The following is a 26,834-nucleotide window of genomic DNA, read 5'->3' on the forward strand; positions in this document are numbered from 1 at the left end:
AATAATAATAATACAAATAATAATAATAACAAAGACATTCTTCTTCTAAATAACAATAAGCGTCATTAATAATCAAAATCATAATACTATTAAGAAGAATATTACAAATTGTCATGCAATTATTCACATCATCTTCACTATTGTACACCCCATTACATGTGACGTCATGCGAAATTCAACGCTAATAGTTTCAAAACACGTGCTGTAAAATAATGTAGTAGTAGTAGCCTTTATTGTCACTTAGTCACAAGTACCAGCGAAATTAGCCATCAACCTGTCCATACAAAACATACATACAATATGACAATGGGGTAGACAAGACAGGAAGACAGAGGATTGAGGAAAATAATACAGCATGACATGAGGATAGGTGAGGGAAAAAAAGGCAACTCCCAGACTATGCTCCTGTGAGGAGTACAGTCTGGGAACAGGAAAAAAAACACCTCAGCAACATTAGCACATAATCAGTACGACATGAATCCACAAGACTTGCAACAGGGGAGGGGAGTGGGGGATGGAGGTCACCCCAGCACAGGCAAGCAGCCATCCGGTCCTGCAGCCATTTTCAGCGCTGGTCACAGACCCGCCCGCTAGGCTGTGGGGTACAAAGCGGCGAAGGCGAGGGATGTGGGGTGGGGGGTGATTGCATATCTGTATATATATGTAAGAGTTTGTGTATGTGTAGGCCTGGAGATTCGCTCCGCCTGGCATCCAAATCTCGGTGCCTCTGTCCGCAGGATGTTATAGCGTTAACACAGCAAGTTGCCATGGAGACAACCTTGATTAGGTCCCAAACAGAGTCAACAATCAGCAGGTGTCTGTGAGAAATGGGGGAAGGAGCAAGAGCGGCTCACTGCAGTGCTCTTCCGGGGGAGTTGTTGTTCCAACAGCGGCCTTGGCCGAGGCCAGTGCTGGTTGAGGGGGGCCGAAAGCAGATAAGATTGGGATTATTTGGTCTTGGGGCGAGTAGCCGCATTCCTTTGCACGACTACTCTCTTAGTCGATGAAAGGCCCATTCAGATGTATGGCCCACAGAAACTGATTGGTGTGAATGAGTGGATTAGCAAGTTAGATTGATCTCCTGTGGGAGGTTCTAACAGGTTTCTATTGTTTGTAGCCCATAGGCTATGTCTTCATGTATAAAGTTCTGTCTCACAAACAGAACTTTGGGTTAAGATTGTTGAAGGGCGACATGATAACATCGCTGCTGAAGGACTGCTACACTACAAACCTTCAATAAATTCTTCTCCCCACAAGAACTCTGGTCAAGCTTACTTATTTTATGTATTGGAGAAATCTAATACATTGGCGAGCCACCCATACCACTGGTCGACCAAATACAGCCAAATCTAACAGTGTTTAAACCAGAGGACAATGTTTCTTTCATTTCGATAATTATTTTATTCAAGAATAATCATTTGAGGTCAGAGGTCATTGTGCATGCTTCTAATTGTTCATTCAAAAACTGCCACCATTACAAGCATGGTGGCCAAACTCTTTGTTTGTGAAAACGTTTTTGAATCATCAGCATCTTTGTAAACTGAGCTTTAATCTGATTTTAACACAAAAAAACATGATAAAAAGCTTGAGATTTTTACAGAGTTTCAAAGAAAAAAAAACTTTTATCAATGTAACAGAGTATTTGCCACTGCTTTTTCTTTTCTTTATTGTACATTTTTGTATACAGTAAAACTGTGTCACACAGAACAGGCCAGTTACATTTGAATTGGGGTTTTTGTCTTACCAAAAGAATAAACCTTGGGTTTTTAAAGTTATGTAAATTTAATTATAATTTTTTTATTATAGTTTTTTAATCTCATTCTTTCAGATCATTGTTTAAATAATTTATTCTATATCATGTAATTTTGTCTTGCAGGTCTGCTGATCGCACCGTTGTGCACTGCTTGCAGTGCCACATGCCGCAGGACAGCCTCTCTGTTCATCTGGCCCGGGTCTGCATGAAGAAAAGCACGCCTGAGGAAGGAGCCTCTGAAGTTCAGAAAGCCAAGGCTTCGGCCAGAGAGTGGGTCCGCACCAACAGGACCTGGGACTTCGAGCAGATCTGTGTGCTCCTGCCTGACCGACGCTCTCGGGTCACCATGGTCAAGGAGCTTCTTCGGCGTGGTTTTTTTATCACGAACCAGCCCCGGGAGTCTGACAGTGACGAAGAAGCTGCTGCTGCTGCTCCGTCTGATCTTCCTCAAACGTAAGGGCAATACTTAAATGCTTAAGCTGAAATGCTTAAATGTAAATACTTATCTTACTTAGTATTTTTATCAATAACTTTAATAGTCTTGTCTGTTATGTTTAATCCAAACAGCTGGTTTGTTCAGAGGGCTCCTGGCATCAAAGACTGCCAGAAGATTGTGAGAGTGGCAAAGCCAGACGTGCTGAGGATCCAGAGGGACCTGCAGGTGGGCAGAGAGCTCTCCAACACAGACCAGGCGCTGTACCGGTATTACTGCGAGGCGCTCTTGGTGTTCGTCCACATGCAGCGTCCAAGAGCAGTGGAAGCCATGACGGTAAGTTCATCTATTTTAACGAGTTTACACTTCTGATGTGCTTTAATATTGGCACACTTATGCATTTGTAAATGACACCTTTTCAATATTTTCCAGGATGCAGAGTGGGTGAACAGGAACGCTGGCTGACAGGGTTGTGATCGGCGTACAGAGGGAGAAAACTTCTAGTATGCAGATCGCCCTGACCCAAGAGGAGCAAGCTGTAAGTTTTACTATGATACAAACTGCTGATTGCTTACCACCAGTGTTTTACATTTAATAACTCATTGGTCTTTTTTCGTAGTGCTTGGAGCTGTACTTCGCATCCATCAGGCCTGAGAACATCCAGCCGGAGAAACTCTGCAAGAGTTTCTTTGTCTCGTCGTCCGGCGTGGATGTTCACAGTGTCTCGCGGGACATGAATCTGCCCCATAAATTGTACGTACCAACACAGATCCATGTGCATGTGTGTGAATGGATACACTTAATTGCATCTTGTCTCATCAGTCACCTCACAATTAACCTTTCCTTTTTCATTTTCTTTCTGCAGGTACAAGCTGGCTCCTTTCTCTTCCCAGTGTGTGCGGAGGGCTGTTGAGGCGGCAGCAGAAAAGGTCCCGGCGCAGCAACAGGGGGCGCTGCACCGTTACCTGGCCCTCAGCGCTGGTGCGGTCCGGCCTCAGGACGTCGTCGACGCAGCTCTGCTGCTGGAATCATTGGCCAGGTATGTCTCTTCATTGAACCAGGGCATAACTCATCACAAACAATTTGTGTCATTCATCATTTCTTATATTATAAACCTTATATTCCTTACTTATGCAGCACTTCTGCGGACGAGACATCCATGGCCACAAGCGGTGCAGCTCGGAAGGACTTTGCTGAGTTCGTGGCGAGATTTCCTGTTTCGCCGGAGGGTCAGCCGCCATCCAAGAGGCAGCGGGTCGAATCAGGGTTTCCTGATGACAAGGGTTTGTCTTCTATGACAAGTGGCGGACGACCCAGTACGCCAAGAGAGAGGAATATCTGCTGTGTAAGTTTCCGAATCCATCAATAATAGAGCATTGACACTAGGGGTGTAACGGTACGTGTATTCGTACCGAACCGTTTCGGTACAGGGCTTTCGGTTCGGTGCACGTGTGTACCGAATGACTGAATGCAATATTTTGTGTGCGGAACATAGGTACATTTTCGTGTTTCCACACGAACATATTAAGTGGCGGAAGTCTCCGCGTTCAGCGCAAATCCCGCCCTGCAGCTGATTCTAAAGTTTTACCCCTATGGTTTTACCAGTGTTTTACCCGTTGTCACTGTAACCTAAACCAATGAAATAGACTGCAGGGCGAAAAAAAGCTTTTCCGCTCTGCGTGCGCCGCCGCACTCTCCGTTCCGTGTGTGTGTGTGTGTGTGTGTGTGTGTGTGTGTGTCGGCCCGCTGCGCTCTCTGCTCAATGTTCGAGTCCGTGTTTGCGCTGCGCGTTCTGCTCTGTCGTTAACGGCCCAAACACTCCAATCATGTACCGATCACGCACTGGAAAAGCAAAGTCCGCTCAAATAAGGTGAAATTTTTCAGTAGTACACTTCTATTTGCTGAGCTGGTATAGTTATATATATTTGAGGAATTGCAATTTATAACAGCAAATTGTGCAATTAATTAGTTCATTTTTTTTTTATCGATTCCCAGCCTTAATTTTTAAATATGAGCAGGCCTACAAGCTGGGATTGGTAATGCTGCACTGTAATCATAGTTATTTATTTATATTTTTCATTATATTTTATTATGTGATATTGGTTTGAGACTGAGAGTATTTTATTTAGTGGAGAACTTTGCAGCAGTATTTTATTTCTTATTCTTTTTTATTTTATATATATGTTATTATATTTTATTAAAAAGTGTTTAAAAAAGTGTAAACAAACTGTTAAAAAAAAGTTTATAGTAATAAACAACCTGCAGTTTAATGTTTGCATTTCTTTCCCTTACTGTACCGAAAATAAACCGAACCGTGACTTTAAAACCGAGGTACGTACCGAACCGTGATTTTTGTGTACCGTTACACCCCTAATTGACACTCATTAACTCAACACAAAAACTAGGCCATTCATTTACAGTGACAAGTGATTCACATGAGTAACATTATTCCATTCTGTCTTTCAGCACATTTCACGGTCCGCAGGCCTTCGGCCGCAAAGGTGGCTCGACTTATCACACAGGAGGGCTGGAAGGTGAACTGTCCTAAGCCGGAGGACATCGAACGGCTGTGGACACCACCTTCGAAGGCAGCAGTTGAAGAGGACAGGTTCATCCTCCGCTGTGTGTCCGAGCAGACCTGGTCCGGCCTGGTCATCAAAGACTTTGGTGCCAAGCAAGGTGTAGTGGCGGACAACTCTTAGCTGGGACGTATTGCTTAGCTTCTTTGACATATTGCTTAGCTTCTTTGACAAGCTATCTCAAACAAGAGAAACTTGAATTGTACCTTTTTTGAGGTGGATGAGATGGGATTCCAGCAGATAGGTAAACAGGGCAGGTAAGCAGAGTGAGGCAGGCAGCAGGCAGGTAAGTAGGTTGGTAGTAGCAAACAAAGCATGGACTCCAGTAATCCAACAAACGATTGGTAAGTGGTTGAAAAATGGTGGTTAAAAAAGGCACAACTTAATATCAAAAATAATGTCGAAATAGCGATTCAATAGCGATGTAAAGAACTGTATGCTTAAATACGTTCCAACAGCTTCCTTGTTCTCTTTATTTTGTAGAGGTGAGAGGCGGCCATCTTTATCTTCAAACATTCTCACCCCCTGTCAAACTAAAAGTCCATACAAAATAAAGGACCCTAAATCTAACAAAATATACCAGTGCTCCAATAGCACAACAATTTAGATTAACCTAAACTCAAAATGGCTCCTACATAGCCGGCCCCTTATAGCTATTGTAGGAAGCAAGCTATAACTAACTAAATGTAATTTTCCAAGGAGCCATACATTATTCCCTTAAACTCAGTATGCATTATTTACAAGAATAAATGTGTGCAAAGATTCAGTATATGCATCTGTATGACAGTGTGTGCACGTGCGCAAGTTCACTCAGGTCTCATTCAGCTTTAGATTGCTGGCCTTCTACTAGCAAGCAGATCTTACTGATAGGTCTTTCAAGCTGGCTTGTTTTGGTTTGAAGCCGTACACTGCGGACCAAGCCTTTGGAGTCAGGGAAGGCTTCAGTGACTCTAGCCAGCATCCATGATCCTCTTGGCGGCGTGCTATCAGCTGCTAGCACGACGTCGCCTGGACAGAAGTTGCGTCTGACACGAGACCATTTTTGCCGTGTTTGCAGAAGAGGGAGGTACTCTCGGACCCAGCATTTCCAAAATAAGTCGGCAATGTACTGGATCTGTCTCCAACGATGTCTGGTGTAAAGATCTTCTTTCACGAACAAACCTGGAGGTAGAACAGGCTGCACCTTAAGCTGCAGTATGTGATTAGGCGTTAACGGCTCCAAGTCATTTTGGTTATCAGAAAAAGTCGTGAGTGGACGGCTATTGAGAATGGCCTCAACCTCACACATTACTGTCTGAAGGCCTTCATCATCCAGATACTGCTGGCTGGTGACTGACCGTAACGTCGTTTTGATCATGTGAATCAACCTCTCCCATATCCCTCCATAATGGGCACCATGGCCTTTTGGAACAGACTTTTTTCAATTTGTTGCATGTTCCAAGGTTTCAAGGACTCTTTTAGTTCCTTTTCAGTTGCAACAAAGTTTGTTCCATTATCTGACCGCAACTCAGACACTGGTCCTCTTCTGGCAATGAAACGTCTGAATGCATGAATCAGTATCAAGTGAATGTGCAACCTCCAAGTGTATAGCACGGCTGGTAAGAAGTGAAAATCACGCCGTACCGTTTTACAATGCTGCGGCCTCGTTTTACCTCTAATGGCCCAAATTAATCAACCTCTCCATGCGTGAAGGGCGGAAGGTCAGGGGTCAACCTGTCAACTGGCAAGTCTGCCATTTTCTGTTCACCTGCACTCAACTTGATTCTTCTGCACCTGGTGCATTCATAAACTATCTTTCTGGCCAGAGTGTTGGCGCAAGGAATCCAATATCTTTGTCTGAGTTTAGAGAGCATGAAATTTCTTCCACTGTGTCCAACTTCTTGATGGATGTGCTGAAGTAAGAGCTTGGAAACGTGATGGTCCTTAGGCAGAATAGCAGGGTGTTTCTGTTCAGTGGGCATTGCCATTTTACTCAGACGCCCACCAACCCTCAAGATGCCATCAGCCAGAAGAGGATCCAACCTGTAGATGGAGCTGTTTCTATTGTGCATGCCTTTCTGCAAACAGGCTATTTCTTGTGGGAATCCCTGCCTTTGGCAAAACTGTAAAATTGCGACCTCAGCATCCTCTAGATCACTGATTGATAGAACATATGGACCTGTCTTTTCATGTTTTCTTTTTCTTGTGGTCATGATATGTCTGTTTAGATCTTCCTCGCCATTCTTAAATAGTTTCAACAGAACAGACTTGAACCTCAGGAACCATGCCACAGCTTTCTTGAGCCTCATCCAAGTTGAGAAATAATTCATGAGGTACGTAGTGGCGTCACCGTTTTTCTTCACAGCAACATTGACAGTGACAACTCCTTTTCTTAGTTCAGGGTCATCTTGAGAGATAATGGATTCAGATGGAAGCTCTGGCCAGCAATGAGATGGTTCCTTTTGAAAGTCTGGGCCACTGATCCATGTTGTTCTTTTCAAGAATGTGTTGACATGTAGTCCCCGGGAGGCGTAATCAGCGGGATTGAGTTTTGTGCCTATATACTTCCATTGGGAGACATCTGACGTACTTCTGATGACATTAACACGGTTTGCCACAAAGGTTAGGAATCTTCTGCTTTTATTCCGAATGTACCTTAGAACAGTCATGCTGTCATCTGTCCAAAACAGAGATCTTTCCAATTCCATATGCAACTCCTCAGACACCATCTTGTCCATTCGTACGCCCAAAACTGCAGCAGTGAGCTCCATTCGTGGTGTGGTCATTAGTTTTAAGGGAGCAACTCGGGCCTTTCCCATTATAAAGGTGACGTGTACCTTGTTGCTGCTAGTCAGCCTAAGATAGGTAACTGTTCAATACCCAAGGTCACTCGCATCACAGAAGTGGTGCATCTGTGCTGTTTTGACATCTCCAAAGTTGTTTGGTACAAGACATCGGTTGACTTTGAACTCCCTCACTCTTGGAAGATCTTGCCACCACTGCTTCCAGGCTTGAGCGTGGATCTCTGGCAATTCTTCATCCCATCCAATGTTCTGCTTGCATAACTCTTGCAAGATGTGTTTTTCGGAAAGGTGAGAGGTGCAAGGAATCCAAGTGGATCATATATAGAACTGGGACAGAATCCCACGTCTGGTGCATGGACGCTCCTTTATGGTCACCTGGAATGTGAAAGTGTCTTCCTTAACACACCATTGCACACCGAGAGCTCTTTCAACTGGCAAATCTTCTATGTCAAGGTCAAGATTCTTTATGTCCTTGGCCCTCTCAGGCTCTGGAATGGAGACTAATACAGCTCTGTTGTTACTAATCCATTTGGTCAACTTAAATCCTTAAGGCCCTCTGTGTCCACCGCCTTCAACAAATCATCCACGTAGAAGTTGTTCTTGACTGTGCAAGTTGCATCAGCTGAGAAGCACCCTTTGTTATCCTCAGCTGTCCTATTTAAAGCATAACTTGCACAGCTAGCTGATGATGTTGCGCCAAAAAGATGTACGATCATCCTGTACTCTTTCAGTGTCTGACTAACGTCCCCATTTGGCCATCAAAGGAAGCGCAAGAAGTTCACATGATGAGATGGGACCTTTACTTGATAGTACATTTTCTCCATATCAGCCATGATCGCGATGTTGTCAAGACGAAAACTGACTAAGACCCCAATTAAGCTGTTTGTAAGATTGGGACCTTGCATGAGTTCAGTGTTCAGTGAGGCACCCTGATAAGCTGCAGAGCAGTCAAATACCACACGCAAGCTCCCCTTCTTTGGGTGAAACACACCATGGTGTGGAATATACCACACTTTTCCATTTTCCTGCATCAACTGGTCTTGGGGTACAAGTTAAGCATATCCGCATGATAGGACCATTTCCATAAATGCCCTATACTCATTATGAAAGTCACTATTCCTTTGAAACTTTCTTTTTAAAGACAATGCTCGTTGCTCTGCCATGTGATGGTTGTTTGGCATCATAGGATTATCCTTCTTGAATGGCAAAGGCAATTGATAATGTCCAGCCACTATTTCAACAGAGCTGTCCATTATCTGCATGAATTTGTGGTCTTCCACTGACATTTGTTTCTTTTTCTCAAAACTCTTTTCTGGGAAATCATGGTTGTATTGCTGAATCAAAAGTTCACTCAGGTTATCAACAAAATCCGATGTGCATGAACATATTTCTGACCATGCTTGTTGAGACATGCATCCTCAGCGTGGAGAAGTCCATTCACCACCCAACCTAGTAGTGTTTTAACAGCAAAGGGTCCATTACCCTGGCTATTGATAATTCTCCAAGGTTCCATCAATTTGGGTGCATTAATCCCAATCAGAAGGTCAATCCCTGCATTAATGTTGGGAATGTCAACATCTTGAAGATAAGGCCATTTTCGAACATCTTCTTGTCTGGGGATATGTTCTCTGTTGACTGGAATTTCCTGCTGAGTGTAAACTTCAGGTAATTTTATGAATTCCTTTCCTTCCAGGCTACACACTTCCAGGCCCTTGACTACCAGGCTGTTAACGTATTTCTTTTGCCCCATATGTGCGCAGAAGTATTTGTTGATGTTTTTCCATTAGCATTCAAGTTCCTCCTAAGTTGTTCTGTGCAAAATGTTGCAGAACTCCCTGGGTCAAGGAAAGCGTATGTCTGAACTACATGATTTGAATTACTCATTTTGACTTGAACTGGTATTATTGCAAGTGTACAATGTTTATCACTACAATCAAGTGCCTCTGTTTTCATTGAAACCAAACCGCTGCTCACTGCTTTTTTGTCTGAAGGACCTGCATTACTCTGCTCTTTGGTTACATTTTGAGGTATATGCAAGATAGTGGGATGTAATTTTTAACAAATTGAACAGGTTTGTCTATTTTTGCAAGTCAAACTCATGTGTCCTTTAGCAAGAAAACCAAAGCATACACCTTTAGTCTTTAGCAGCTCAACTCGTGCGTTGTGAGACTTCTTCATCAGCTCTTGACATGACACAAGCTCATGCTCACCATTACAGGTAGGACAGAGTTTTGATGAACCGTTTTTGGGCACATTGGATACTTGCATTGTGCTCTCTGTGTTGTTCTTTGGCGCAACTGCTACTGTTGTGGCGAAACTGCTCCCCCTGCTCTTCTGCATGGAACTCATTGGCTTGCTACTGTTAGCGGCTGTTTTTGGTGACCTTCTGTTTGAGGAGCCGTCTTGGAGGTTACCAAAGACTGGGTCTTGTAGAATCCTGGCCTGCCTTTCCAGGAAAAGGACAAGATCGGCAAACGTGGCTCTTGTTCCTGTTCGTTCCCTCATGCCAAAAGCATGTGATCTCCATTTTTCTTTCACTTTGTAAGGCACCTTGGAGATTAGAAGCCTCAGGTTTAATGGAAGGTTCAGCTCATCCATGTACCTTAAGGTACGCATTACATTACAGCATCCACGGAGGAAAAGAGCATAACTGTACAGAGCTTCTCCATTGTCTGATGGGATATTATTCCAATTTAAGGCTTTATCCATATAAGCATTAGTAATTATAAATTCATCTCCAAATTTAAGTTCCAATAGCCGTTTTGCCTCTGCATACCCTCTATCTGCATCCATATGAAGGCAACTTCTGACCAGCTCCTTGTGCTGGCCAGAGGTGTATTGTTCAAGGTAATACAGTCTGTCTTGGCTATTGCTGGTGTTTTTCTCAATACAGTGTTCGAATGCCTGCATAAATGGTCTGAAGTTCAGAGGTTCACCGTTAAACATGGGTAGGTGCCTAGTTGGAAGTAAGGTCATTTTCTGTTGCTGTGCAATAAGATCAGCAACAGCACCCAGGTTGCTGGTATCTGAGCTTAAAGGCGCATGTGGAAAGGAAGTACCTGCAGCTGCTTGACTGGTCGGATTCAATAGTAAGGTCTGAACAGACCTTTGCGAACTCCGCAGTCTTGTATCCTGTGTAAAAACCTTTTGCAACGGTCTTTTGGGAACAGTAGAGATTCTGGCATATTCCACTGGTGAGGGCTCTGGATGAACATGTTCATTGGTTCTGTCATAATTGCTCTCCAGATACACATTCATGCCATCTCCTGGAAATTCTGAAACTTCTGCTGATATGAGTTTAGAGTTCATAGATTCAGCATCAATGCTCTGTAACACTCACACTTTTGCATTAGTTGCAGCCAACTCTGTTCAACTCTTTCCATTACATTTTGCACTTTAATTCTTTCCATTTCCAAGGCGTGTTTTTTCTTCAGTCCTTCGGTACGTTGCAATAGAGCTGCCTTTTCAGCTTCAGCTTTTAAACGTGCGGAAGACACGGATGAAGATTTTGAGGCAACACTGGCACCAGAACTTGCTGCCACAACGGATATACTGTCCAGAGGAGACACCACAGTTTGGGGTTCAAAGCTTTGAACACTGAAACATTTTTGAATGAGGTAGAAATGTGGAAAAGGTTTGCATCTTTGGTTGGTACCAATCATCATCGTCACTTTTCTTTTCCTCTTCCTCATACAGCACTTGCACAGATTGATGCACATCTTTAAATTCATCCAATGCCACACGGAGCTGTTCAATGCCTGTGTCAACAGCTTTAATATCTCCACCTTTTAATAATTCCTTTAATTCATTCATTCATTCTGTGTGTACACACGCCAAGTTCTCTTACGTAGAGTTCTCTCCTACTGCGTCGAAGAGACGCTTCGGGAAAGATATTCTTTTTCGAGATTGAAGCCAAAAATTAATCCTTAATTTTGTAAATATGTAAAACGCTTTTCTGTAGCATACAACCTAAGGCGGAGCGAATCACGCGCCCATTGGCTGCTTAGCCAGAAAAGCACAGCCTATGCGAGGCCAGTGACGCCAACCAATGAGGACGCTCCGCGCCTTCTGCGTCACCTCCCGCCGAAACGGGCGTGGTCTAGGCCTATAAATATGAGCATAGCTGTCTTCCACTCTGATTTTCTATTCTTCACGAAGCTACACGCATCGTAGGACCGGATTCGAGCCACCACAGCCGTCTGATACAAGCACCTCAGCAGGACGAGCCCTTACCTGAAGCCGCTGGTCTTCGCCGCCTTCAGCCGCCGTTCCCTGCTGCGCTTCTCCGGCGTGGAATATCCTTTACATTATGTGTGTGTGTTTTGTGTGTGTGTTCGCCGTAGCGACACACAGTTTTTCCACCACTAAAAGAGCCGAGCGTCTTTTTCAAGATGTCTCGCACCTCCTGTGGCTCGTGTAGAGCCCCGCTCAGCGACGGGGACCACGTGCTTGTGTTTCCTGCCTGGGTGATGATCACGCAGCTTCAGCTCTCGTCGATGGCGGCTGCCATCACTGTGATTTGATGCCTACGGTGACTCTGCGGACTCGCCTGGCGTTCTTTACTGAAGCTGCATCTTTCCGCCCGCTGTAGTGCCGCGCCGTGAAAAGCGCCGTGCTCAGCGGAGCCCGGAACCTCCCTCCACCACGAGGTGCTGCTCGCCGCTGCTGCCGCCAGCTTCTCCGCCCGCTTCGCTGGACTCTCTGACCGACGGACAAGGGCCGCTGTGTGCCGCCGCGTCCGTCATGGACGAGGGTGAAGCCGCGTCTGTGGAGGACGACTGCTATTCTCTCCTCGCTTCGGGTAGCGAGGGATGGGCGAGCTCCGAGGATCTCCCCTCCCCCGCCGCTCGTGAGCGTCAACGGAGAAAGACCAGCATCGATGCGCTTACCGGCTGGGTGGCTGCTTTTCTGCAGAGGAACGTACGTTACCGTCCTCACGACCCGCGCCTTTTTCTTCCTGAATTCACGAAGAAATCGCGGAGTCCCGGAAAGCCCCGTTTTCAGCCAGGATGCGCACTTCTGCTTCGAGGAAAGCTACAGTGTTAAAATCCCGCCGCGGCCGGATTTCACTAAAATGTCTCGCTCGCACAGTCCCAACATACGCGACCGTGCCAGTGTATTTTGCAGTCACCAAATCGGCATCAATGCCCGTTTGCCTGCACACAGACGCCGTTTTCACGACGCCCCAGGTAAATCTGAAAATGTATTTTCTGGTGTCCCGGCCACGGCCGATGTTGTGATGTGTGTATCCGTAATGCCCACGACCTAGTGCCCATTCGTACACACAAGCACAGCCCTACACAATACAGGGTTTGCACACATAAAATCGACTCATGTCGGTTGTGCTTCACATGTAAGTTAGTGAACGTGCCCGCTTTTCAGTGCTCACAATTACTACACACTGCATGTCCCGTGGTTTCTGTAAAAACGAAACGAATGCACGGTCAGTCGGTTCTGATAGACAGTACTCTCTGTGCTACACGGTGTCCCGGCCATGGCCGATGATGTAATGTGTGTAACTGTATGCCCACGACCCAGTGCCCATTTGTACACACAAGCACAGCCCCACACAATACAGGGCTTGCACACATAAATCGACTCATTTCGATTGTGCATTATATGTAGTGAGCGTGCCCGTTTTCAAGCGCCCACAATCACTACAAGCTACATGTCACACGGTTTCTACGAAACGAAACCAATGCACGGTCAGTCAGTTCTAATAGACAGTACTTCCCCGTGCTATAAATGTACCCGCGTTCATGCACCCACATTTATTCTCAAACATACCGAGCCGTACGGGGCTCTCACCGCGCGCTCTCTCTTTCAGCTGAGAGAGCTGAGCGCGCGCGGGCTGCCCGCTCGATTAAGCGCGCCCCCGCATCACGCTGCAATGGCGCCCATGTTACAGCACACGACTGCTCTCGTGTCGCCGCCATTTCGCGACCAGAGCCCGGTTTTTCAACCCGTGCAAGCACAGCCCTGAACAACACAGGGTCTGCACACATAAAATCGGCTCATGCCGATTGTGCTTTACATGTAGTGAGCGTGCCCACTGTCCAGTGCCCACAACCACTACACACTGCACGCTCCGCGGTTTCTGTAAAAACGAAACCAACGAACGATCAGTCAGTTCACATACACAGTATTCCCGGTGTTATAAATGTGCCCGCCACCTCGCGCCCACATTTATTCACAAATATAACGAGCCCTACGGGACTCGTCCCGCGCACTCTCTCTCAACTCAGGGAGAAGAGCGCGCGCGGGATGCATACTGTGTTAAACATGCCCCCCGCCTCAGACGCCACGGCGTCCATGTTACAGCACACGGTTGCCCTCGTGTCGCCGCCATTTCGCGACCAGGGCCCAGATTACATTCAACCCCTAGTCACGCGTGCAGATGCATGGGAAAGACTTCCCGGGGTCTCAGAATGGGTGCTAGAGACTATAAAAAGAGGCTATTCGCTACAGTTTTATCGACGCCCTCCCCGTTACACGGCGAGAGTCGAAACCACGGTAAAAGCAGAAGTAGCACATCTACTTCGAGCCGAAATAGCGAAGCTATTGAGCAAAGGGGCCATAGAGCCTTTATCTCAAGCTCAGAGCGAAGGGGGTCTGTACAGCAGATATTTCCTGGTACCGAAAAAAGACGGGGGTCTCAGACCCATTTTAGATCTGAGGCATCTGAACAAAGCGCTAACAAAGCGAAAGTTCAGAATGCTCACGACCAGAAAATCCTCGCGCAGATTCGCCGAGGAGACTGGTTTATGGCAATAGATCTGAAAGACGCGTATTTTCACATACAAATTGCGTCACGTCACAGGCGATTTTTGAGATTCGCCTTCGAGGGCCGGGCATATCAGTACACAGTCCTGCCATTCGGCCTGTTCCTAGCACCTCGTACATTTACAGTGTGCATGGACGCGGCGCTGGCACCCCTGAGACTCCGAGGCATTCGAATTCTGAACTATTTGGACGATTGGCTGATTCTGGCTCAATCGCCTTCAGAACTCGCTCACCACAAGACCCTAATACTCGATCACCTCGAGTGCTTAGGTCTGAGAGTCAATTGGGAGAAAAGTTCACTGTTTCCCAGTCAAAGGATCTCCTTTTTGGGACTGGATCTGAACTCGCTGTCTATGACAGCACAGCTGTCATCACAGCGCAGGCAAGACACCCTGCAAATGGTGAAATCCTTCCGCAGCGGCCATTTAGTGCCGCTCAAGAGATTTCAGAAAATGCTAGGCCTCATGGCCTCAGCCTCAGCGGTACTGCAGCTGGGCCTGCTGCGCATGCGCCCACTGCAGTTCTGGTTGAAAGCGCGCGTACCGCGCCGAGCATGGTTGCACGGTCGCTATCGCCTCAAGGTCAATCAGGAATGCATTTCAGCCCTGACACCATGGAGAGCGTCAGACTGGTACCGGTCAGGTGTAAGCCTGGGGACTCCCTCGAGCCTGAAGGTGGTGTCCACGGACGCGTCCACCTCAGGCTGGGGAGCACTGCTCGACGGCAGACCGTTCTTTGGCCAGTGGTCAGAACGAGCCAAACTACCGCACATAAACTGCCTGGAAATGATGGCGGTGGACTTTGCGCTGAGGCGTTTTTGTCCCCGGATAAAAGGGCACCACGTCCTGGTCCGTTCGGACAACATGTCGGTAGTAGCCTACATAAACCGCCAGGGTGGCGTGAGATCCCGAAACCTATTCAGGTTAGCGGGACGCATACTGGTATGGGCCCAGCACAACCTGCGCTCGTTGAGAGCAATGCATGTGCCAGGCCACTTGAATGTAGGCCCAGACAGACTCTCACGGAACAAAGTTCCGACGGGAGAGTGGTCTCTACACACACAGACAGTGCGTCTGCTGTGGAAAACGTTCGGCAGAGCGGAAATAGACCTGTTTGCAAACCAGGAAAACGCTCACTGCCCAGAATTCTTTTCGAAGAGCACGAACGCGCTGGCCAGTGTCTGGCCCCGCCGTCCGCTCTATGCTTTTCCTCCTGTCTCACTCCTGCCTCAAGTGCTGGAGCGTATCGAGGAAAGCGGATGCGCGGTGCTACTAGTCGCTCCGTACTGGACGAATCAACCCTGGTTCCCAGTTTTGATGCGACTGAAAAGTACTGCCCTGTGGCCGATTCCAGTGAGGAGAGACCTCCTCTCGCAGGCCAAGGGCTCGATTTTGCATCCTCGCCCGGAGCTCTGGTCCCTACACGTATGGGCCATAAACGGGTACCCGCTAACCTCCCAAAGGGAGTGTTAGACACGATCGAACAGGCTAGGGCTCCGTCTACTAGACGGCTCTACGCTTCCAAATGGTCGGTGTTCTCTGGTTGGTGTTCAGACCAAGGTCTGTCACCACTTCAGTGCGGGGAAACGGAGATTCTCTCCTTCCTCCAAGAGCTATTGGATAAGGGAAGAACCCCATCCACGCTCAAAGTCTATGTGGCTGCCATATCTGCGTTCGTTAATCCGACGCTTGGCCATTCACTGGGCAGAAACGACCTGGTGGTCCGTTTCCTTAGAGGAGCCAGGAGGTTAAACCCTCCAAGGCCTCCTTCAGTCCCCGTTTGGGACCTTTCTACAGTGTTGAACGCTATGAAAGGGGCCCCTTTCGAGCCTATTCACTCAGTTGACATGAAACACCTGTCTTTCAAGACCGTGTTTCTTTTGGCTCTCGCTTCAGTGAAGCGCGTGGGGGATTTGCAAGCGCTCTCAGCTAGAGCTTCTTGTATGGAGTTCGGGCCAAACGACTACTGTAGTCGTGTTGAAACCGAAGCATGGGTACGTACCTAAGTCCCTCAACACACCGTTCAGGGCTCAGGTCATCTTCCTGTCGGCCCTGCCGGCCTCGGAGGACGGAAATAGCTCCCTTTGCCCGGTCAGGGCATTAAGAGCTTATGTGTCCCGCTCCGCTGTTTTTCGACAGACGGAGCAGCTCTTTTGTTTCGTTCAGTGGGCGCTCTAAAGGGCGAGCCGCGACGAAACAGAGTCTATCTCGATGGGTAGTGGATGCCATTGCGCTAGCCTACGCATCTAGAGGTTTGGAATGCCCCCTGGGCATCAGAGCACATTCTACGAGAGGCATGGCCTCTTCGTGGGCTTGGTATAGCGGAATCTCGTTACAAGATATCTGTATGGCGGCAGGCTGGGCCTCCCCGTCTACATTTATACGGTTCTATAACCTAGAGGTTCCTGCGTTGCAGGCTAAACTGCTCTCGGTCTAGAAGACTATGTTTAGTGTTCCTGCCCCGCGTTGCGGCCCAGGTCACTTCAATGTTTAAGCATCACTCACTGACAATGTGTCCCATGAGCATGCTATTACCCCTCATATATATATAATATTTCATATATATGTTGTTATGCCCTTAGAGGCACTACTATAAAGGGATGATGCTATTTTTAGCCGCTCTCCCTATACTTCTTGGGGTAGGCACTTGTATGCCAGGGCGCGCGCGCCCTTAGGTGTCTGTGTCGGTCCAAGAGCACGCACGGCGGGTTACATGGGGTTCCCGTAGCGTTCTTTCGACGCAGTACGAGAGAACTCTACGTAAGAGAACGTACTCGGTTACTAACGTAACCTCGGTTCTCTCTAGGAGAGGGAACGAGTACTGCGTCTCATGCCGTGCGTGCCCACGCTGCGTCGCTTTCGTGACGAAAATCAGTGTGTTAGACAGCTATGCTCGTATTTATAGGCCTAGGCCACGCCTGTTTCGGCGGGAGATGACGCAGAAGGGCGCGAAGCACCCTCATTGGTCAGCGTCTCTGGCCTCGCATAGGCTGTGCTTTTCTGGCGGAGCAGCCAATGGGTGAGCGATATTGCTCCGCCTAGGGTTGTATGCTACAGAAAAGCGTTTTACATATTTACAAAATTAAGGATTAATTTTTAGGCTTCAATCTCGACAAAGAAATACTTTCCCGTAGCGTTCTTTCGACGCAGTACTCGTTCCCTCTCCTAGAGAGAACCGAGGTTACGTTAGTAACCGAGTACGTTTTACATATTTACAAAATTAAGGATTAATTTTTGGCTTCAATCTCGAAAAAGAATATCTTTCCCGAAGCGTCTCTTCGACGCAGTACTCGTTCCCTCTCCTAGAGAGAACCGAGGTTACGTTAGTAACCGAGTACGTTTTCCTCTGCGCGTTGCGCAAAGCTCTTTAAGTTTGTCGTCAGCCATATTTGAGCCTTTTTGAGAGCAAAAAAAAACAAAAAACAGCACAGTTATCTTCAACTCAGTTCATTCTCATCTGGCTTCATTTAAGCTTATATGTGCATGAACAAAAAATCATGGTCCGCTCCAGTAGCAAATCCAGTAACAAACGATAATGCACTCCAATAGTGAACTTGAAAAAGGTAATGTTCTCAAAAGATCCAAAACTTTGTTGACTCCAAAGTATCAAAAAACTTTTACGCTTCAATAACAGTCAAACAAATGCTTCCATAGGTTCCAAACAATTTGATTGTGAAGCAGCGTAAACAATTGCAAAGTTCTTTACTTATTGTAGTGGCGGACCACTCTTAGCTGGGACGTATTGCTTAGCTTCTTTGACAAGCTATCCAAAACAGAGAAACTTGAATTGTACCTTTTTTGAGGTGGATGAGATGGGATTCCAGCAGATAGGTAAACAGGGCAGGTAAGCAGAGTGAGGCAGGCAGCAGGCAGGTAAGTAGGTTGGTAGTAGCAAACAAAGCATGGACTCCAGTAATCCAACAAACGATTGGTAAGTGGTTAAAAAAGGCACAACTTAATATCAAAAATAATGTCCAAATAGTGTTCAATAGCGATGTAAAGAACTGTATGCTTAAATACGCTCCAACAGCATCCTTGTTCTCTTTATTTTGTAAAGGTGAGAGGCGGCCATCTTTATCTTCAATTATTCTCACCCCCTGTCAAACTAAAAAGTCCCTACAAAATAAAGGACCCTGAATCTAACAAAATATACGGCTGCGTTCGAAACCGCATACTTCCCTACTATATAGTAGGGGAAAAGAGTAGGCGAGCGAAAAAGTATGTACGAATCATAAAAGAGTAGGCGAGAATTACCTGGGTGACGTACTAATTATCGCGAGATTCAGACTTAAGTGCGTTCGAATATGCCTACTTTCCTACTATATAGTAGGCGAAAACAGTACGTGAAGGAAGAAGTACGTTCGAAACATCAGTATTCATAAAAGAGTAGGCGAGGAGTTCCCGGATGGCTTACTGCTTCCAGACAGATTTTCGAGTGCAGTCCGATGGATACTCTTCTATCCCAGGAGGCCATGCGAGAGGATACGTCATTATCAAACATCACAGAGATCAGCGACGCGCGGGGTTTCAAATGTGAGTAAACACGGTTCCTTGTGTTAAAATTGCATGTGTTAAACTACTATAGAGTAAACGTTTTAACTGTTGAAGGTGTAAAGGAGTTAGACAGTATAGTATAGTTGTGATTTTGCTGTAAAAACAAGTTTTATTATGTATAGCTCTAGCTGACAGGGGAGCTCCAGTATAAGGACACGTAAGTTACGTCTCTAAAGGGGATTTACATAAACATCTTAAAGACGCTTATTTTAAACGTCTATTTACATCTGACAGGAAAATCTTTTATAAGTATTGCAGTATTGCACAACATGAAATATACATCTGAGTGGTATGTGTGCTATTATGTAGAACAAATCTATAAATTAACTAAACATAAGTTATCTATTTTATTTGTCCATTAGTACTGTTGATAAATTGAGGAACATCTATGTTGGATAAAAAGTTAAAACAACCTCAACATGTAAATGTAGTGTTGAGCTCATAAATCACAGAGGTCATGGGAGTCTTGTCTGGATGTTACAGGGACAGAAGAACAGATGTGTGTTTATCCGGTGGAGAGAGGCTCATGAAGCTGATGCTGCATCAAAGGCTTTGAGTGAGTATACTACAGAAATTAATAACAACAACTATTTAAATATTAAGTTGTAGTTTATTTTAATTATTGTAATTTCAAACAGAACTATTAAAGCACTTTTCTGATACTCTATTTCTGTGCATTTGCTGCTCAGCTGTTGTGGTGGAGCAGGACCTGCAAGGAAAGATGATGGCAGCATTTGTGGAAAAAAAGCGTTCTTGTCTTCTAAATAGTACTGAAATCAAATGACATTGTGCTGTTAAAATGACTGCTTTTGTGTTATGTTTGTGCATTTTTGTAGGATCTCAGCAGACTGGTGTGAGCACTGAGGATGAGGAGCACAGAGCTGAAGATCGTGCCATGGACGAGACCCTCCATCTCTCCACCGGCCCTTATTGCCTCAGATCGTGAAGCACAACACATCACGCAACAACCTCCGGCACGGCTCAGCTCTGGTGGTCGGCTGGTTCATCAGAATAAAGCGCAGAATGGGAACCGCTGTGTTGAGATGGCAGTAGATGTGGTTCAGCGCCTGTAGCCTATATACATGATTGTAGTTTGAATAAAGCTTTGTTTCATGTGTTGACTTGTATATGCATTTGTTTATTGTGTGGTGACTTTCATTCATTCATTTACTCATGTATTAATATTTATCATTGTTGTCAGTAAATCAAATATAATTATTTAATTAATTAATGCTTTAATTAATTGTTTGAATGAAAATGTAGTCATGAGGTGTATATATATATATATATATATATATATATATATATATATAATGTTTGCATTCATAATATGAGATTGTATACACAGGAAAAAGGTTGAATATCTTAATATATATTTTCTTAAATAAGTAATTATAATACATTTAAAAAATGCATTTTTTATATATTTATAGGCCTGAGGGATGAAACGACAGAAAAAGAGGAAAACAGCAGTAAGCCACTTTTGCTTGTGGATGAAAATGTTTGGAAATAAAATTAAACAACATATTAGATAGAAATAGAAATGAACAACATATTCAAAAGATGACAATTTGGGGATTTCGTTATAAAAAATAAATAATATCGTTAAGGTTAAACCGGTGGGTCACATAAGTAGGGTTAAATATAAGAACTTAAATCAACCCTAAATGTATTCACAAAATAAATGGGCAGCAGTTTCTTTAAAAATACCATAAAATGAGCAAGTTTAATCAATATCAAGATATTTACAGATAGATGAATTAAACGTGTCGTTCAAATCTTTTAAGTTGTTGCACTTGTGATAACGCGGCGTAGGTCACATGATAACGTCAACATGGCAGATATCCGGTTCGCATTCATACTTAACGAGATTTGGCTATAAAGTACCTACTCTTTTAGCGCTCGTTAAGTAAGTACTTATTGAAATTAAGTACCTACTCATTGAGTATGCGGTTTCGAACGCAGCCTATCAGTGCTTCTTCTTCTTCTTCTTCTTTTCGATTAATGGCAGATTGCAACCATGACTATAAGGTGCATACCTCCACCTACTGTACAGGAGTATGTAACATGAGCTATATTGTGACTATATCATAAATAAATAAATAAAAAAAAATAAAAAAATCCTACTATATAACCCTATATTTTAAAAATATTGTACCACTGCTTCCTGAGTATCATTAACCCCATCTCCTATTGTTCCTATCAAACCTTCAATATTCCATTCTCTTCCTGCCTGTCTTATTTTTAAATTTAGACTCCTTCTCTCCTCCCTATATTTCCTACAGTGTAGTAGTACATGTTCAACATCTTCTTTTGACCCACAATCATAGCAGTCCTCTGTTTGACCTATGCCTATTAAAAACATTGTTTTATTTAACCCTGTGTGATCAAACCTCAGCCTGGTTAAAACGCACTCTTCTCTTCTATTATTTCTAATTACACCCTGTGCATTAACAGATTTTTGCAATCTGTAATTATACCAGTGCTCCAATAGCACAACAATTTAGATTTACCTAAACTCAAAATGGCTCCTACACAAGGTTTAGGTAAGAAAACCTTTCATTTGTCTTTTAATGGCAGAAAAAAACAATAATGTAAAATGTACATTTTAGCAGCCATGAACTGCAGCAAGAACTACATTTACATTCTGAACTGTTTGTCTACATGTAATGTTTATTCATTAACTCAAAAATGTCATGTTTTCTTTATTTTAGGAGTCGTGGCTACACGGACGTTCTCAAAGCACGACGTCGTCTGCGACTACCACGGCCGGGTCATCTCAGCTGCAGAAGGGAGGGCGATGGTGGAGGGCCAGCATGACGAGGCCGGGTACCTGTTTTTCTTTAAAGCTGGTCAGACAGACCTGTGCCTCGACCCCCAGAGCTTTCCTTGCGAGTGCCACCCTGCTACTGACACTGTTGGCAGGAGGATCAACCACTCGACCAAGGCACCCAACCTGAAGCCGTTCCACTGCAGGTTGCGTGTGAATGGGGAGGACAAAGATGTCATCCTCTTCAGGGCACTGCAGGACATCAGTGTGGGCGCCGAACTACGGTTTGACTACGGAGTGAAGAGGAAGTCCTTCCGTGGAGAGGGCCTGGAGCTGGAGTGGCTGGATGAATAGGCCTGGTCCAAAGGTCTTCTGGCTGGACGTCTGATTTGTGAAATATTGTTTTATGTCACAATACTGGGAGCTTGCGTATGGACTATCGACATTGGTAGTTCATGTCAATGGAGCCCCAGTTGTGTCATAACATTGGTAAGTTCATGTAAAAGGAGCCTCAGTGTGAACATTGAAATGATTGACTACATCTATGTCCTGGAGCTGGAATGGCTGGATGTCTGACAACCCTGACAGACTCTATAGTAAGACTCTCTATAATATTGTACAAATATTTATGCTTACTGTACAGTACTTTCTATAAAGTAACATTTCTATAAAGTACCTTTTATACTACTGCTGAATCAGATCGAATCCATTAATACTATGAACAGCAGCTATGCTAATTATTTCCCATCTGCTTTTCTGCTGTTATCTCGGACGCTAGTCCCGAGTAAAATAGCGTTCGTCAGCTCCAGTTTGTATCCGGCCTCTCATGGAGACTTCAGATGCCCTGACACCTGTGATGAGACGACTCAACGCCTGTGAAGACACGACTCAATGCCTGCGAAGACACGACTAAACGCCTGTGAAGACACAAATCAACGCAAAAATTCCTCACTGGAAAGGTGTGAAAGGGTCAGCCTGAGAAAAACAACTGATGTCAAAAGGTCAACAGGTTGCAGTTCCAGGTAACACTATACACTATCATTACTAAGCAAGAAAAAGTTAAATGGATTCAAAAAGTGACAGTAAAGATTTATATTGTTGGAAAATGCAGTTTTCATTTCCTTTCATTTATTTGTTTATTTTACAGGGACAGTGCTCATTAATTAACAGTAAAATAACTGTAAATGAGCCAGAGTCAGCTCAACAGGTTAACTTTCATCTGTTGTCCCTGGCCAGTTATTATAAAGGCAAGCTAAAATCAAAATATAAAAAACATAAAATGACTTTTTACAGTCCACAAGTAATAACAACATAGAAAAGTAGTGATAAAACAGATACAACACACAACAATAAGTAACAAGCAACATCAGCATATAAGCTAAAACATAATGAGAGATTTCTAAGTCTGACACAAGACAATCTGCTAGCAAGCAACAATTCTCAGTAGACAGTCAGTAGTGCACATATCTGATTATCAATTAGCCAGTTCTTAAGCTGACCAGTAAAAGAACGATAAGTGAACGACAGTTCTTTTTTATTTTGCATTAATTTGGTCAAAAACACAGGACATCCTGATCAAGTAAATACAGGCGTGGTGATCATAAGAGTCTTCTTTCAAATAAAAATAATAAAAGCGGCATTTGTGTTTAATAATAGTAATAATAGCCTATATATATATATTTGTTATCTTTGTTTCAGTGTAAAGATGAGCAGTGACAGCACTGTGAGCGACAGCGGTGTTGTCACATCGGGAGTCAGTGATGTGGTAAGTAGAAATAAGTATTGATAGAAAATGCTTAGTCGTTTAGCCAAATCTTGATCTTTATTAACTTGATTTATAACAAATTAAAAGCTTGTGGTAATAATTCAGATTTCATTAATTTTTTCAATGTTTTTTTCCTTCTTCCCCAAGGCAACCACTGAGATGATCAGTCGCACTGATAGCGAGCACACGTCCTCCTCGGAGGAGATCATGGGAGGAGGACATATTCCTCCTCGTCCTCCTCCTCCTCCCCCTCCTCCCAACAGCCCCAATTTGCCCCGCCATCGGCCGCCATCTCCTCCACGACCTCTTCCCCATCAGGAGGGGTTAGAAGTGGACATGCAGGAATTCAATGTAGGCTGTCAAACTCTCAGTTGCAATTGTGGTGTTAATTCGATTTTTATTTCTCTCCAGTATTTTGCAGACGATGAAGAGGAGGAGGATGACTGATTTATTTTAAATAAAAAATTATATTTTACATATCATTCTGGTCTTCTCTTCTCAGTTTTTAAATATATTTCCAAACCAGTATACAGTACAAGTCTTAAACCCCCACCAGCTTTATTTTGGTACAGGTATTTTCTGTTTGCATCTAAAAAATAAATAAAGACATTGAAATTCTAATGAGTTGGGCCGTGCTAAAGCTGCTGCTAGTTAAACTTGATACCAACTGTGTTTTATGAAAAAAAGTGTTTAGATACCAACAGAAAATACCTTATAAACTTACTATAAGAGCTTCTGTGTAAATGAAATGAGTTTTTTTGTAGTTAAACGAACACACCTGTATTTTATGAAAAGTGGACAACATAAATACACAAGAAACATACAAAACAAAGTAAAGAGAACTATATACAATAACAAAACTAAAGTGTTAGAGTAACTGCTCCCATGTCTTCAACGTCTGCTCTTCTTCAGTCAGAGAGTTCACATCGCTGTGTTCATCAGGCAGGCAGACTAACCCATCTCATCTTTAGAATAACTGAACAGGGCGCCGCAATGTTTGTTTTTGTTGCAATGCATTATGGGAAGTGAAGTTTTTTTCTGCCTATATGAACAGTAGCGCGGTACAAGCTAAGACGACAAATCCCAGAGTGCTTTGCGTCAAAATCAAACATGGCCGCGGCCATGATACGCTACGATACTGTTTCCCGAATGCGAACTGAACGAAAACTCGGCGAAAACTCAACGGATTATGCGAGGACCGAGGTCGTTCGAATCGTCTTGACAAACTGAAAAGAATAATATATGTTTCATGACTTTGAAGGGGGTTTTCACGGAGATCAGTGGGCGCGCGCGGTGACGTGAGTCATGGACTCAGACCATGAACAAGGTACCCTTCTTTTCAGCTAGATTTGACCTTTTTATTCATTTGTAATGAACATTAATAACTGAAAACAGCTAGGTGATACAGATGATGATGATGATAACAGTGAAGACGACACATGATGACAGGTAGCCAATGAGAACAGGCCTGATGAGCTTGTAGAGACATGCAATGTGTATTATTTGTGCTGACGTCATTTCCATTTAGCTCAAAATAAGCTCTTTAATTTAATAGTCCTAGTTAGTGTTTGTGTGTGTATCCATCCTGCCTGCACCTGTTAGCTAATAGTGTGTAAAACATTTTTGTGGTTGTTTTTTTACAAAATATGTATTACATTAACCTTTTCTTTTTTTTTTACATTAAAATATAATGAGATGATTATTGTTTGTAATGTTGCTACTCAATGAAGAAAGTGCCAATGAATGACTGCTCTGTTTATTCTGCTGGTGCAAGTGACATAATTCCATCAAAATGTTGATCAAAAACCTGTTGTGCAATATCCACTGGTTGTAAACATGAATCCATAAACAAACCATGTTGCTGTCGATCATGAAGTGTTTCATCAGTGATTTCTTCATCCTCATTCTCAATATTGTGCTCTTTATCGACACACATGTCCTGACATCCCTCCATATCATTTTCATTGTTATCACTTGTATCATTGACCTGTTCTTCTGCTTTACTCAGGATTAATCCAAGTTTCATTAAACTCTACATCTTCATACCATTTGTTATTTTCTTTTAACCTTTTAAGTGTCACCCCCCTTTTTTTGAATATACATGAAAATGCACTTTCCGAACTTAAATGTTTGTAACTCAAGAATGCTTTGGAATATGGATGTAAGATTGGTCTTGTTTTAAAGAAGAAAATTGGCAGATTTTTGTAGAAGTGAAATAAATTAAGAAAGTGTAACAGAAAAAAAGTTATAGAAGTTGGAGTTTATGAAAATAAAATAAAATAAAAATTAATTATTCATATTTTATATAAAATATATTTTTTCAAAACCCTGGTGACTCTAAAACTGCACAAAAATCAAAGCCAAAAATCTGAACAAGTTGTGTTTTAAATTTTATGGTGATATCTCAAAAAATGAGCTTTCAGTAAGATTTTGTTTGGGCGCAGTACCACACTTTTTCACTAGTTGACATTACTGCCCATATAAGGGCGCCTGTATTTCCATATATGGTTTTTCTTTATTTCTAAAACATTTTCAGACCTTTTTTTCTAAAATAATTGAACAAATGCTATCTTTTGAACTCTTGGCATGAAAACAAACTGAGGTTTCTACCATTTTTTTCATGATTTTTCATGTTCATCACTATTTCAAAATAAAGGACTGAACACCTTAGTAGTATGAAAATATTATTGTTGCAAATTGATAAATTACACTTCCTCTGTATTATATTTTGAAAATCAGTCACCAAATATGAAAACTAGAGATTGTAAGCTTTCAAATTATATATAGTTTGTCAATATTAGTTTAGGTTTAGTATAGGATATTACTATTTTAAATATGTAATGAATTTGGGCCCACCGGTGGGCCGGTGACACTTAAGGAGTTAAGTATTCCAGAGCACTTTTGACATGATCAGCGTGTACAAATTTGTATTTATAATGTCCTTTGTACGTTAATTTCCTCTTAAGTTTTACTCGTATCATTAAATCATTATTTTCTGATCTTGGTAAAACATTCACTACATCTGTGACATTAGATGGAACACATGTCACTGGTCCATGAACACCATTCTGTCCTCCTCGAGGTAATGCCAGCATCTTCATGAATGGAATATTCTTTGCTATTAGAAGTTGTTCAAGAGAGTTTAAACAGCTCAATTCAACAGGAATAGGATCCAGAGCAAGATTGTTTGCTACACTTTCAGCAGGCATTTTACCTTCACTGATCTTTCTATCACATGTGTGACAAATCCAGAGATTCAGTTGGAGAATTTTTATAAACACAATCTTTACTGCAGTTTTTATTACACTCATGCAGATAATCTAGTGTTATACATTTTTCTGCAATACAGCCAGCATGGACTGATTTTTGTAAATATTTACTTATTTTACAGTGTTTGACCTGCATCTTAAAGCAG

The 26,834-nt window shown here is 43.5% G+C and overlaps 1 protein-coding gene and 1 long non-coding RNA gene across 6 annotated transcripts; both read left to right on the plus strand.

Moving 5' to 3' along the window:
* Positions 1-1,855: 1,855 nt before the first annotated feature.
* LOC306996498 (uncharacterized protein) lies at positions 1,856-24,877 on the plus strand. Of its 4 annotated transcripts, XM_079609033.1 has the most exons (9): positions 2,389-2,522; positions 2,619-2,724; positions 2,806-2,939; positions 3,052-3,225; positions 3,324-3,531; positions 4,653-4,865; positions 21,599-22,676; positions 23,353-23,419; positions 23,567-24,877. In XM_079609033.1, the coding sequence occupies exons 2-6, from the start codon at positions 2,692-2,694 to the stop codon at positions 4,722-4,724; spliced, it is 621 nt and encodes a 206-aa protein (XP_079465159.1). In that variant the 5' UTR covers positions 2,389-2,522; positions 2,619-2,691; the 3' UTR covers positions 4,725-4,865; positions 21,599-22,676; positions 23,353-23,419; positions 23,567-24,877. The 4 variants fall into 4 exon arrangements, with proteins under 4 accessions (XP_079465161.1, XP_079465160.1, XP_079465159.1 ...); XM_079609035.1 differs by lacking the exons at positions 3,052-3,225; positions 3,324-3,531; positions 4,653-4,865; ... (1 more) ...; positions 23,353-23,419; positions 23,567-24,877 and adding an exon at positions 1,856-2,206 and having other exon boundaries at positions 2,321-2,522; positions 2,806-2,930; XM_079609036.1 differs by lacking the exons at positions 2,389-2,522; positions 2,619-2,724; positions 2,806-2,939; ... (1 more) ...; positions 3,324-3,531; positions 4,653-4,865 and adding an exon at positions 20,328-21,430.
* On the plus strand, positions 17,721-20,011 carry LOC306996799. 2 transcript variants are annotated; one of them, XR_013797185.1, is made up of 3 exons: positions 17,721-18,863; positions 19,368-19,440; positions 19,721-20,011. It is a non-coding gene; the product is annotated as an uncharacterized lncRNA (long non-coding RNA). The 2 variants fall into 2 exon arrangements; XR_013797184.1 differs by having other exon boundaries at positions 17,721-19,440.
* Positions 24,878-26,834: the final 1,957 nt, after the last annotated feature.

This window comes from Phoxinus phoxinus (assembly GCF_949152265.1).
Source record: "Phoxinus phoxinus genome assembly, chromosome: 4".
Lineage (NCBI taxonomy): Eukaryota > Metazoa > Chordata > Actinopteri > Cypriniformes > Leuciscidae > Phoxinus > Phoxinus phoxinus.

Excerpts from the sequence above, each read along its gene's own strand:
- LOC306996498 (XM_079609033.1), top strand. The coding sequence starts at position 2,692 with ATGCAGATCGCCCTGACCCAAGAGGAGCAAGCT. Across the intron at positions 2,940-3,051 it reads ATGAATCTGCCCCATAAATT|GTACAAGCTGGCTCCTTTCT; the intron begins GTACGTACCAAC and ends TTCTTTCTGCAG. Across the intron at positions 3,532-4,652 it reads GAGAGAGGAATATCTGCTGT|CACATTTCACGGTCCGCAGG; the intron begins GTAAGTTTCCGA and ends TCTGTCTTTCAG.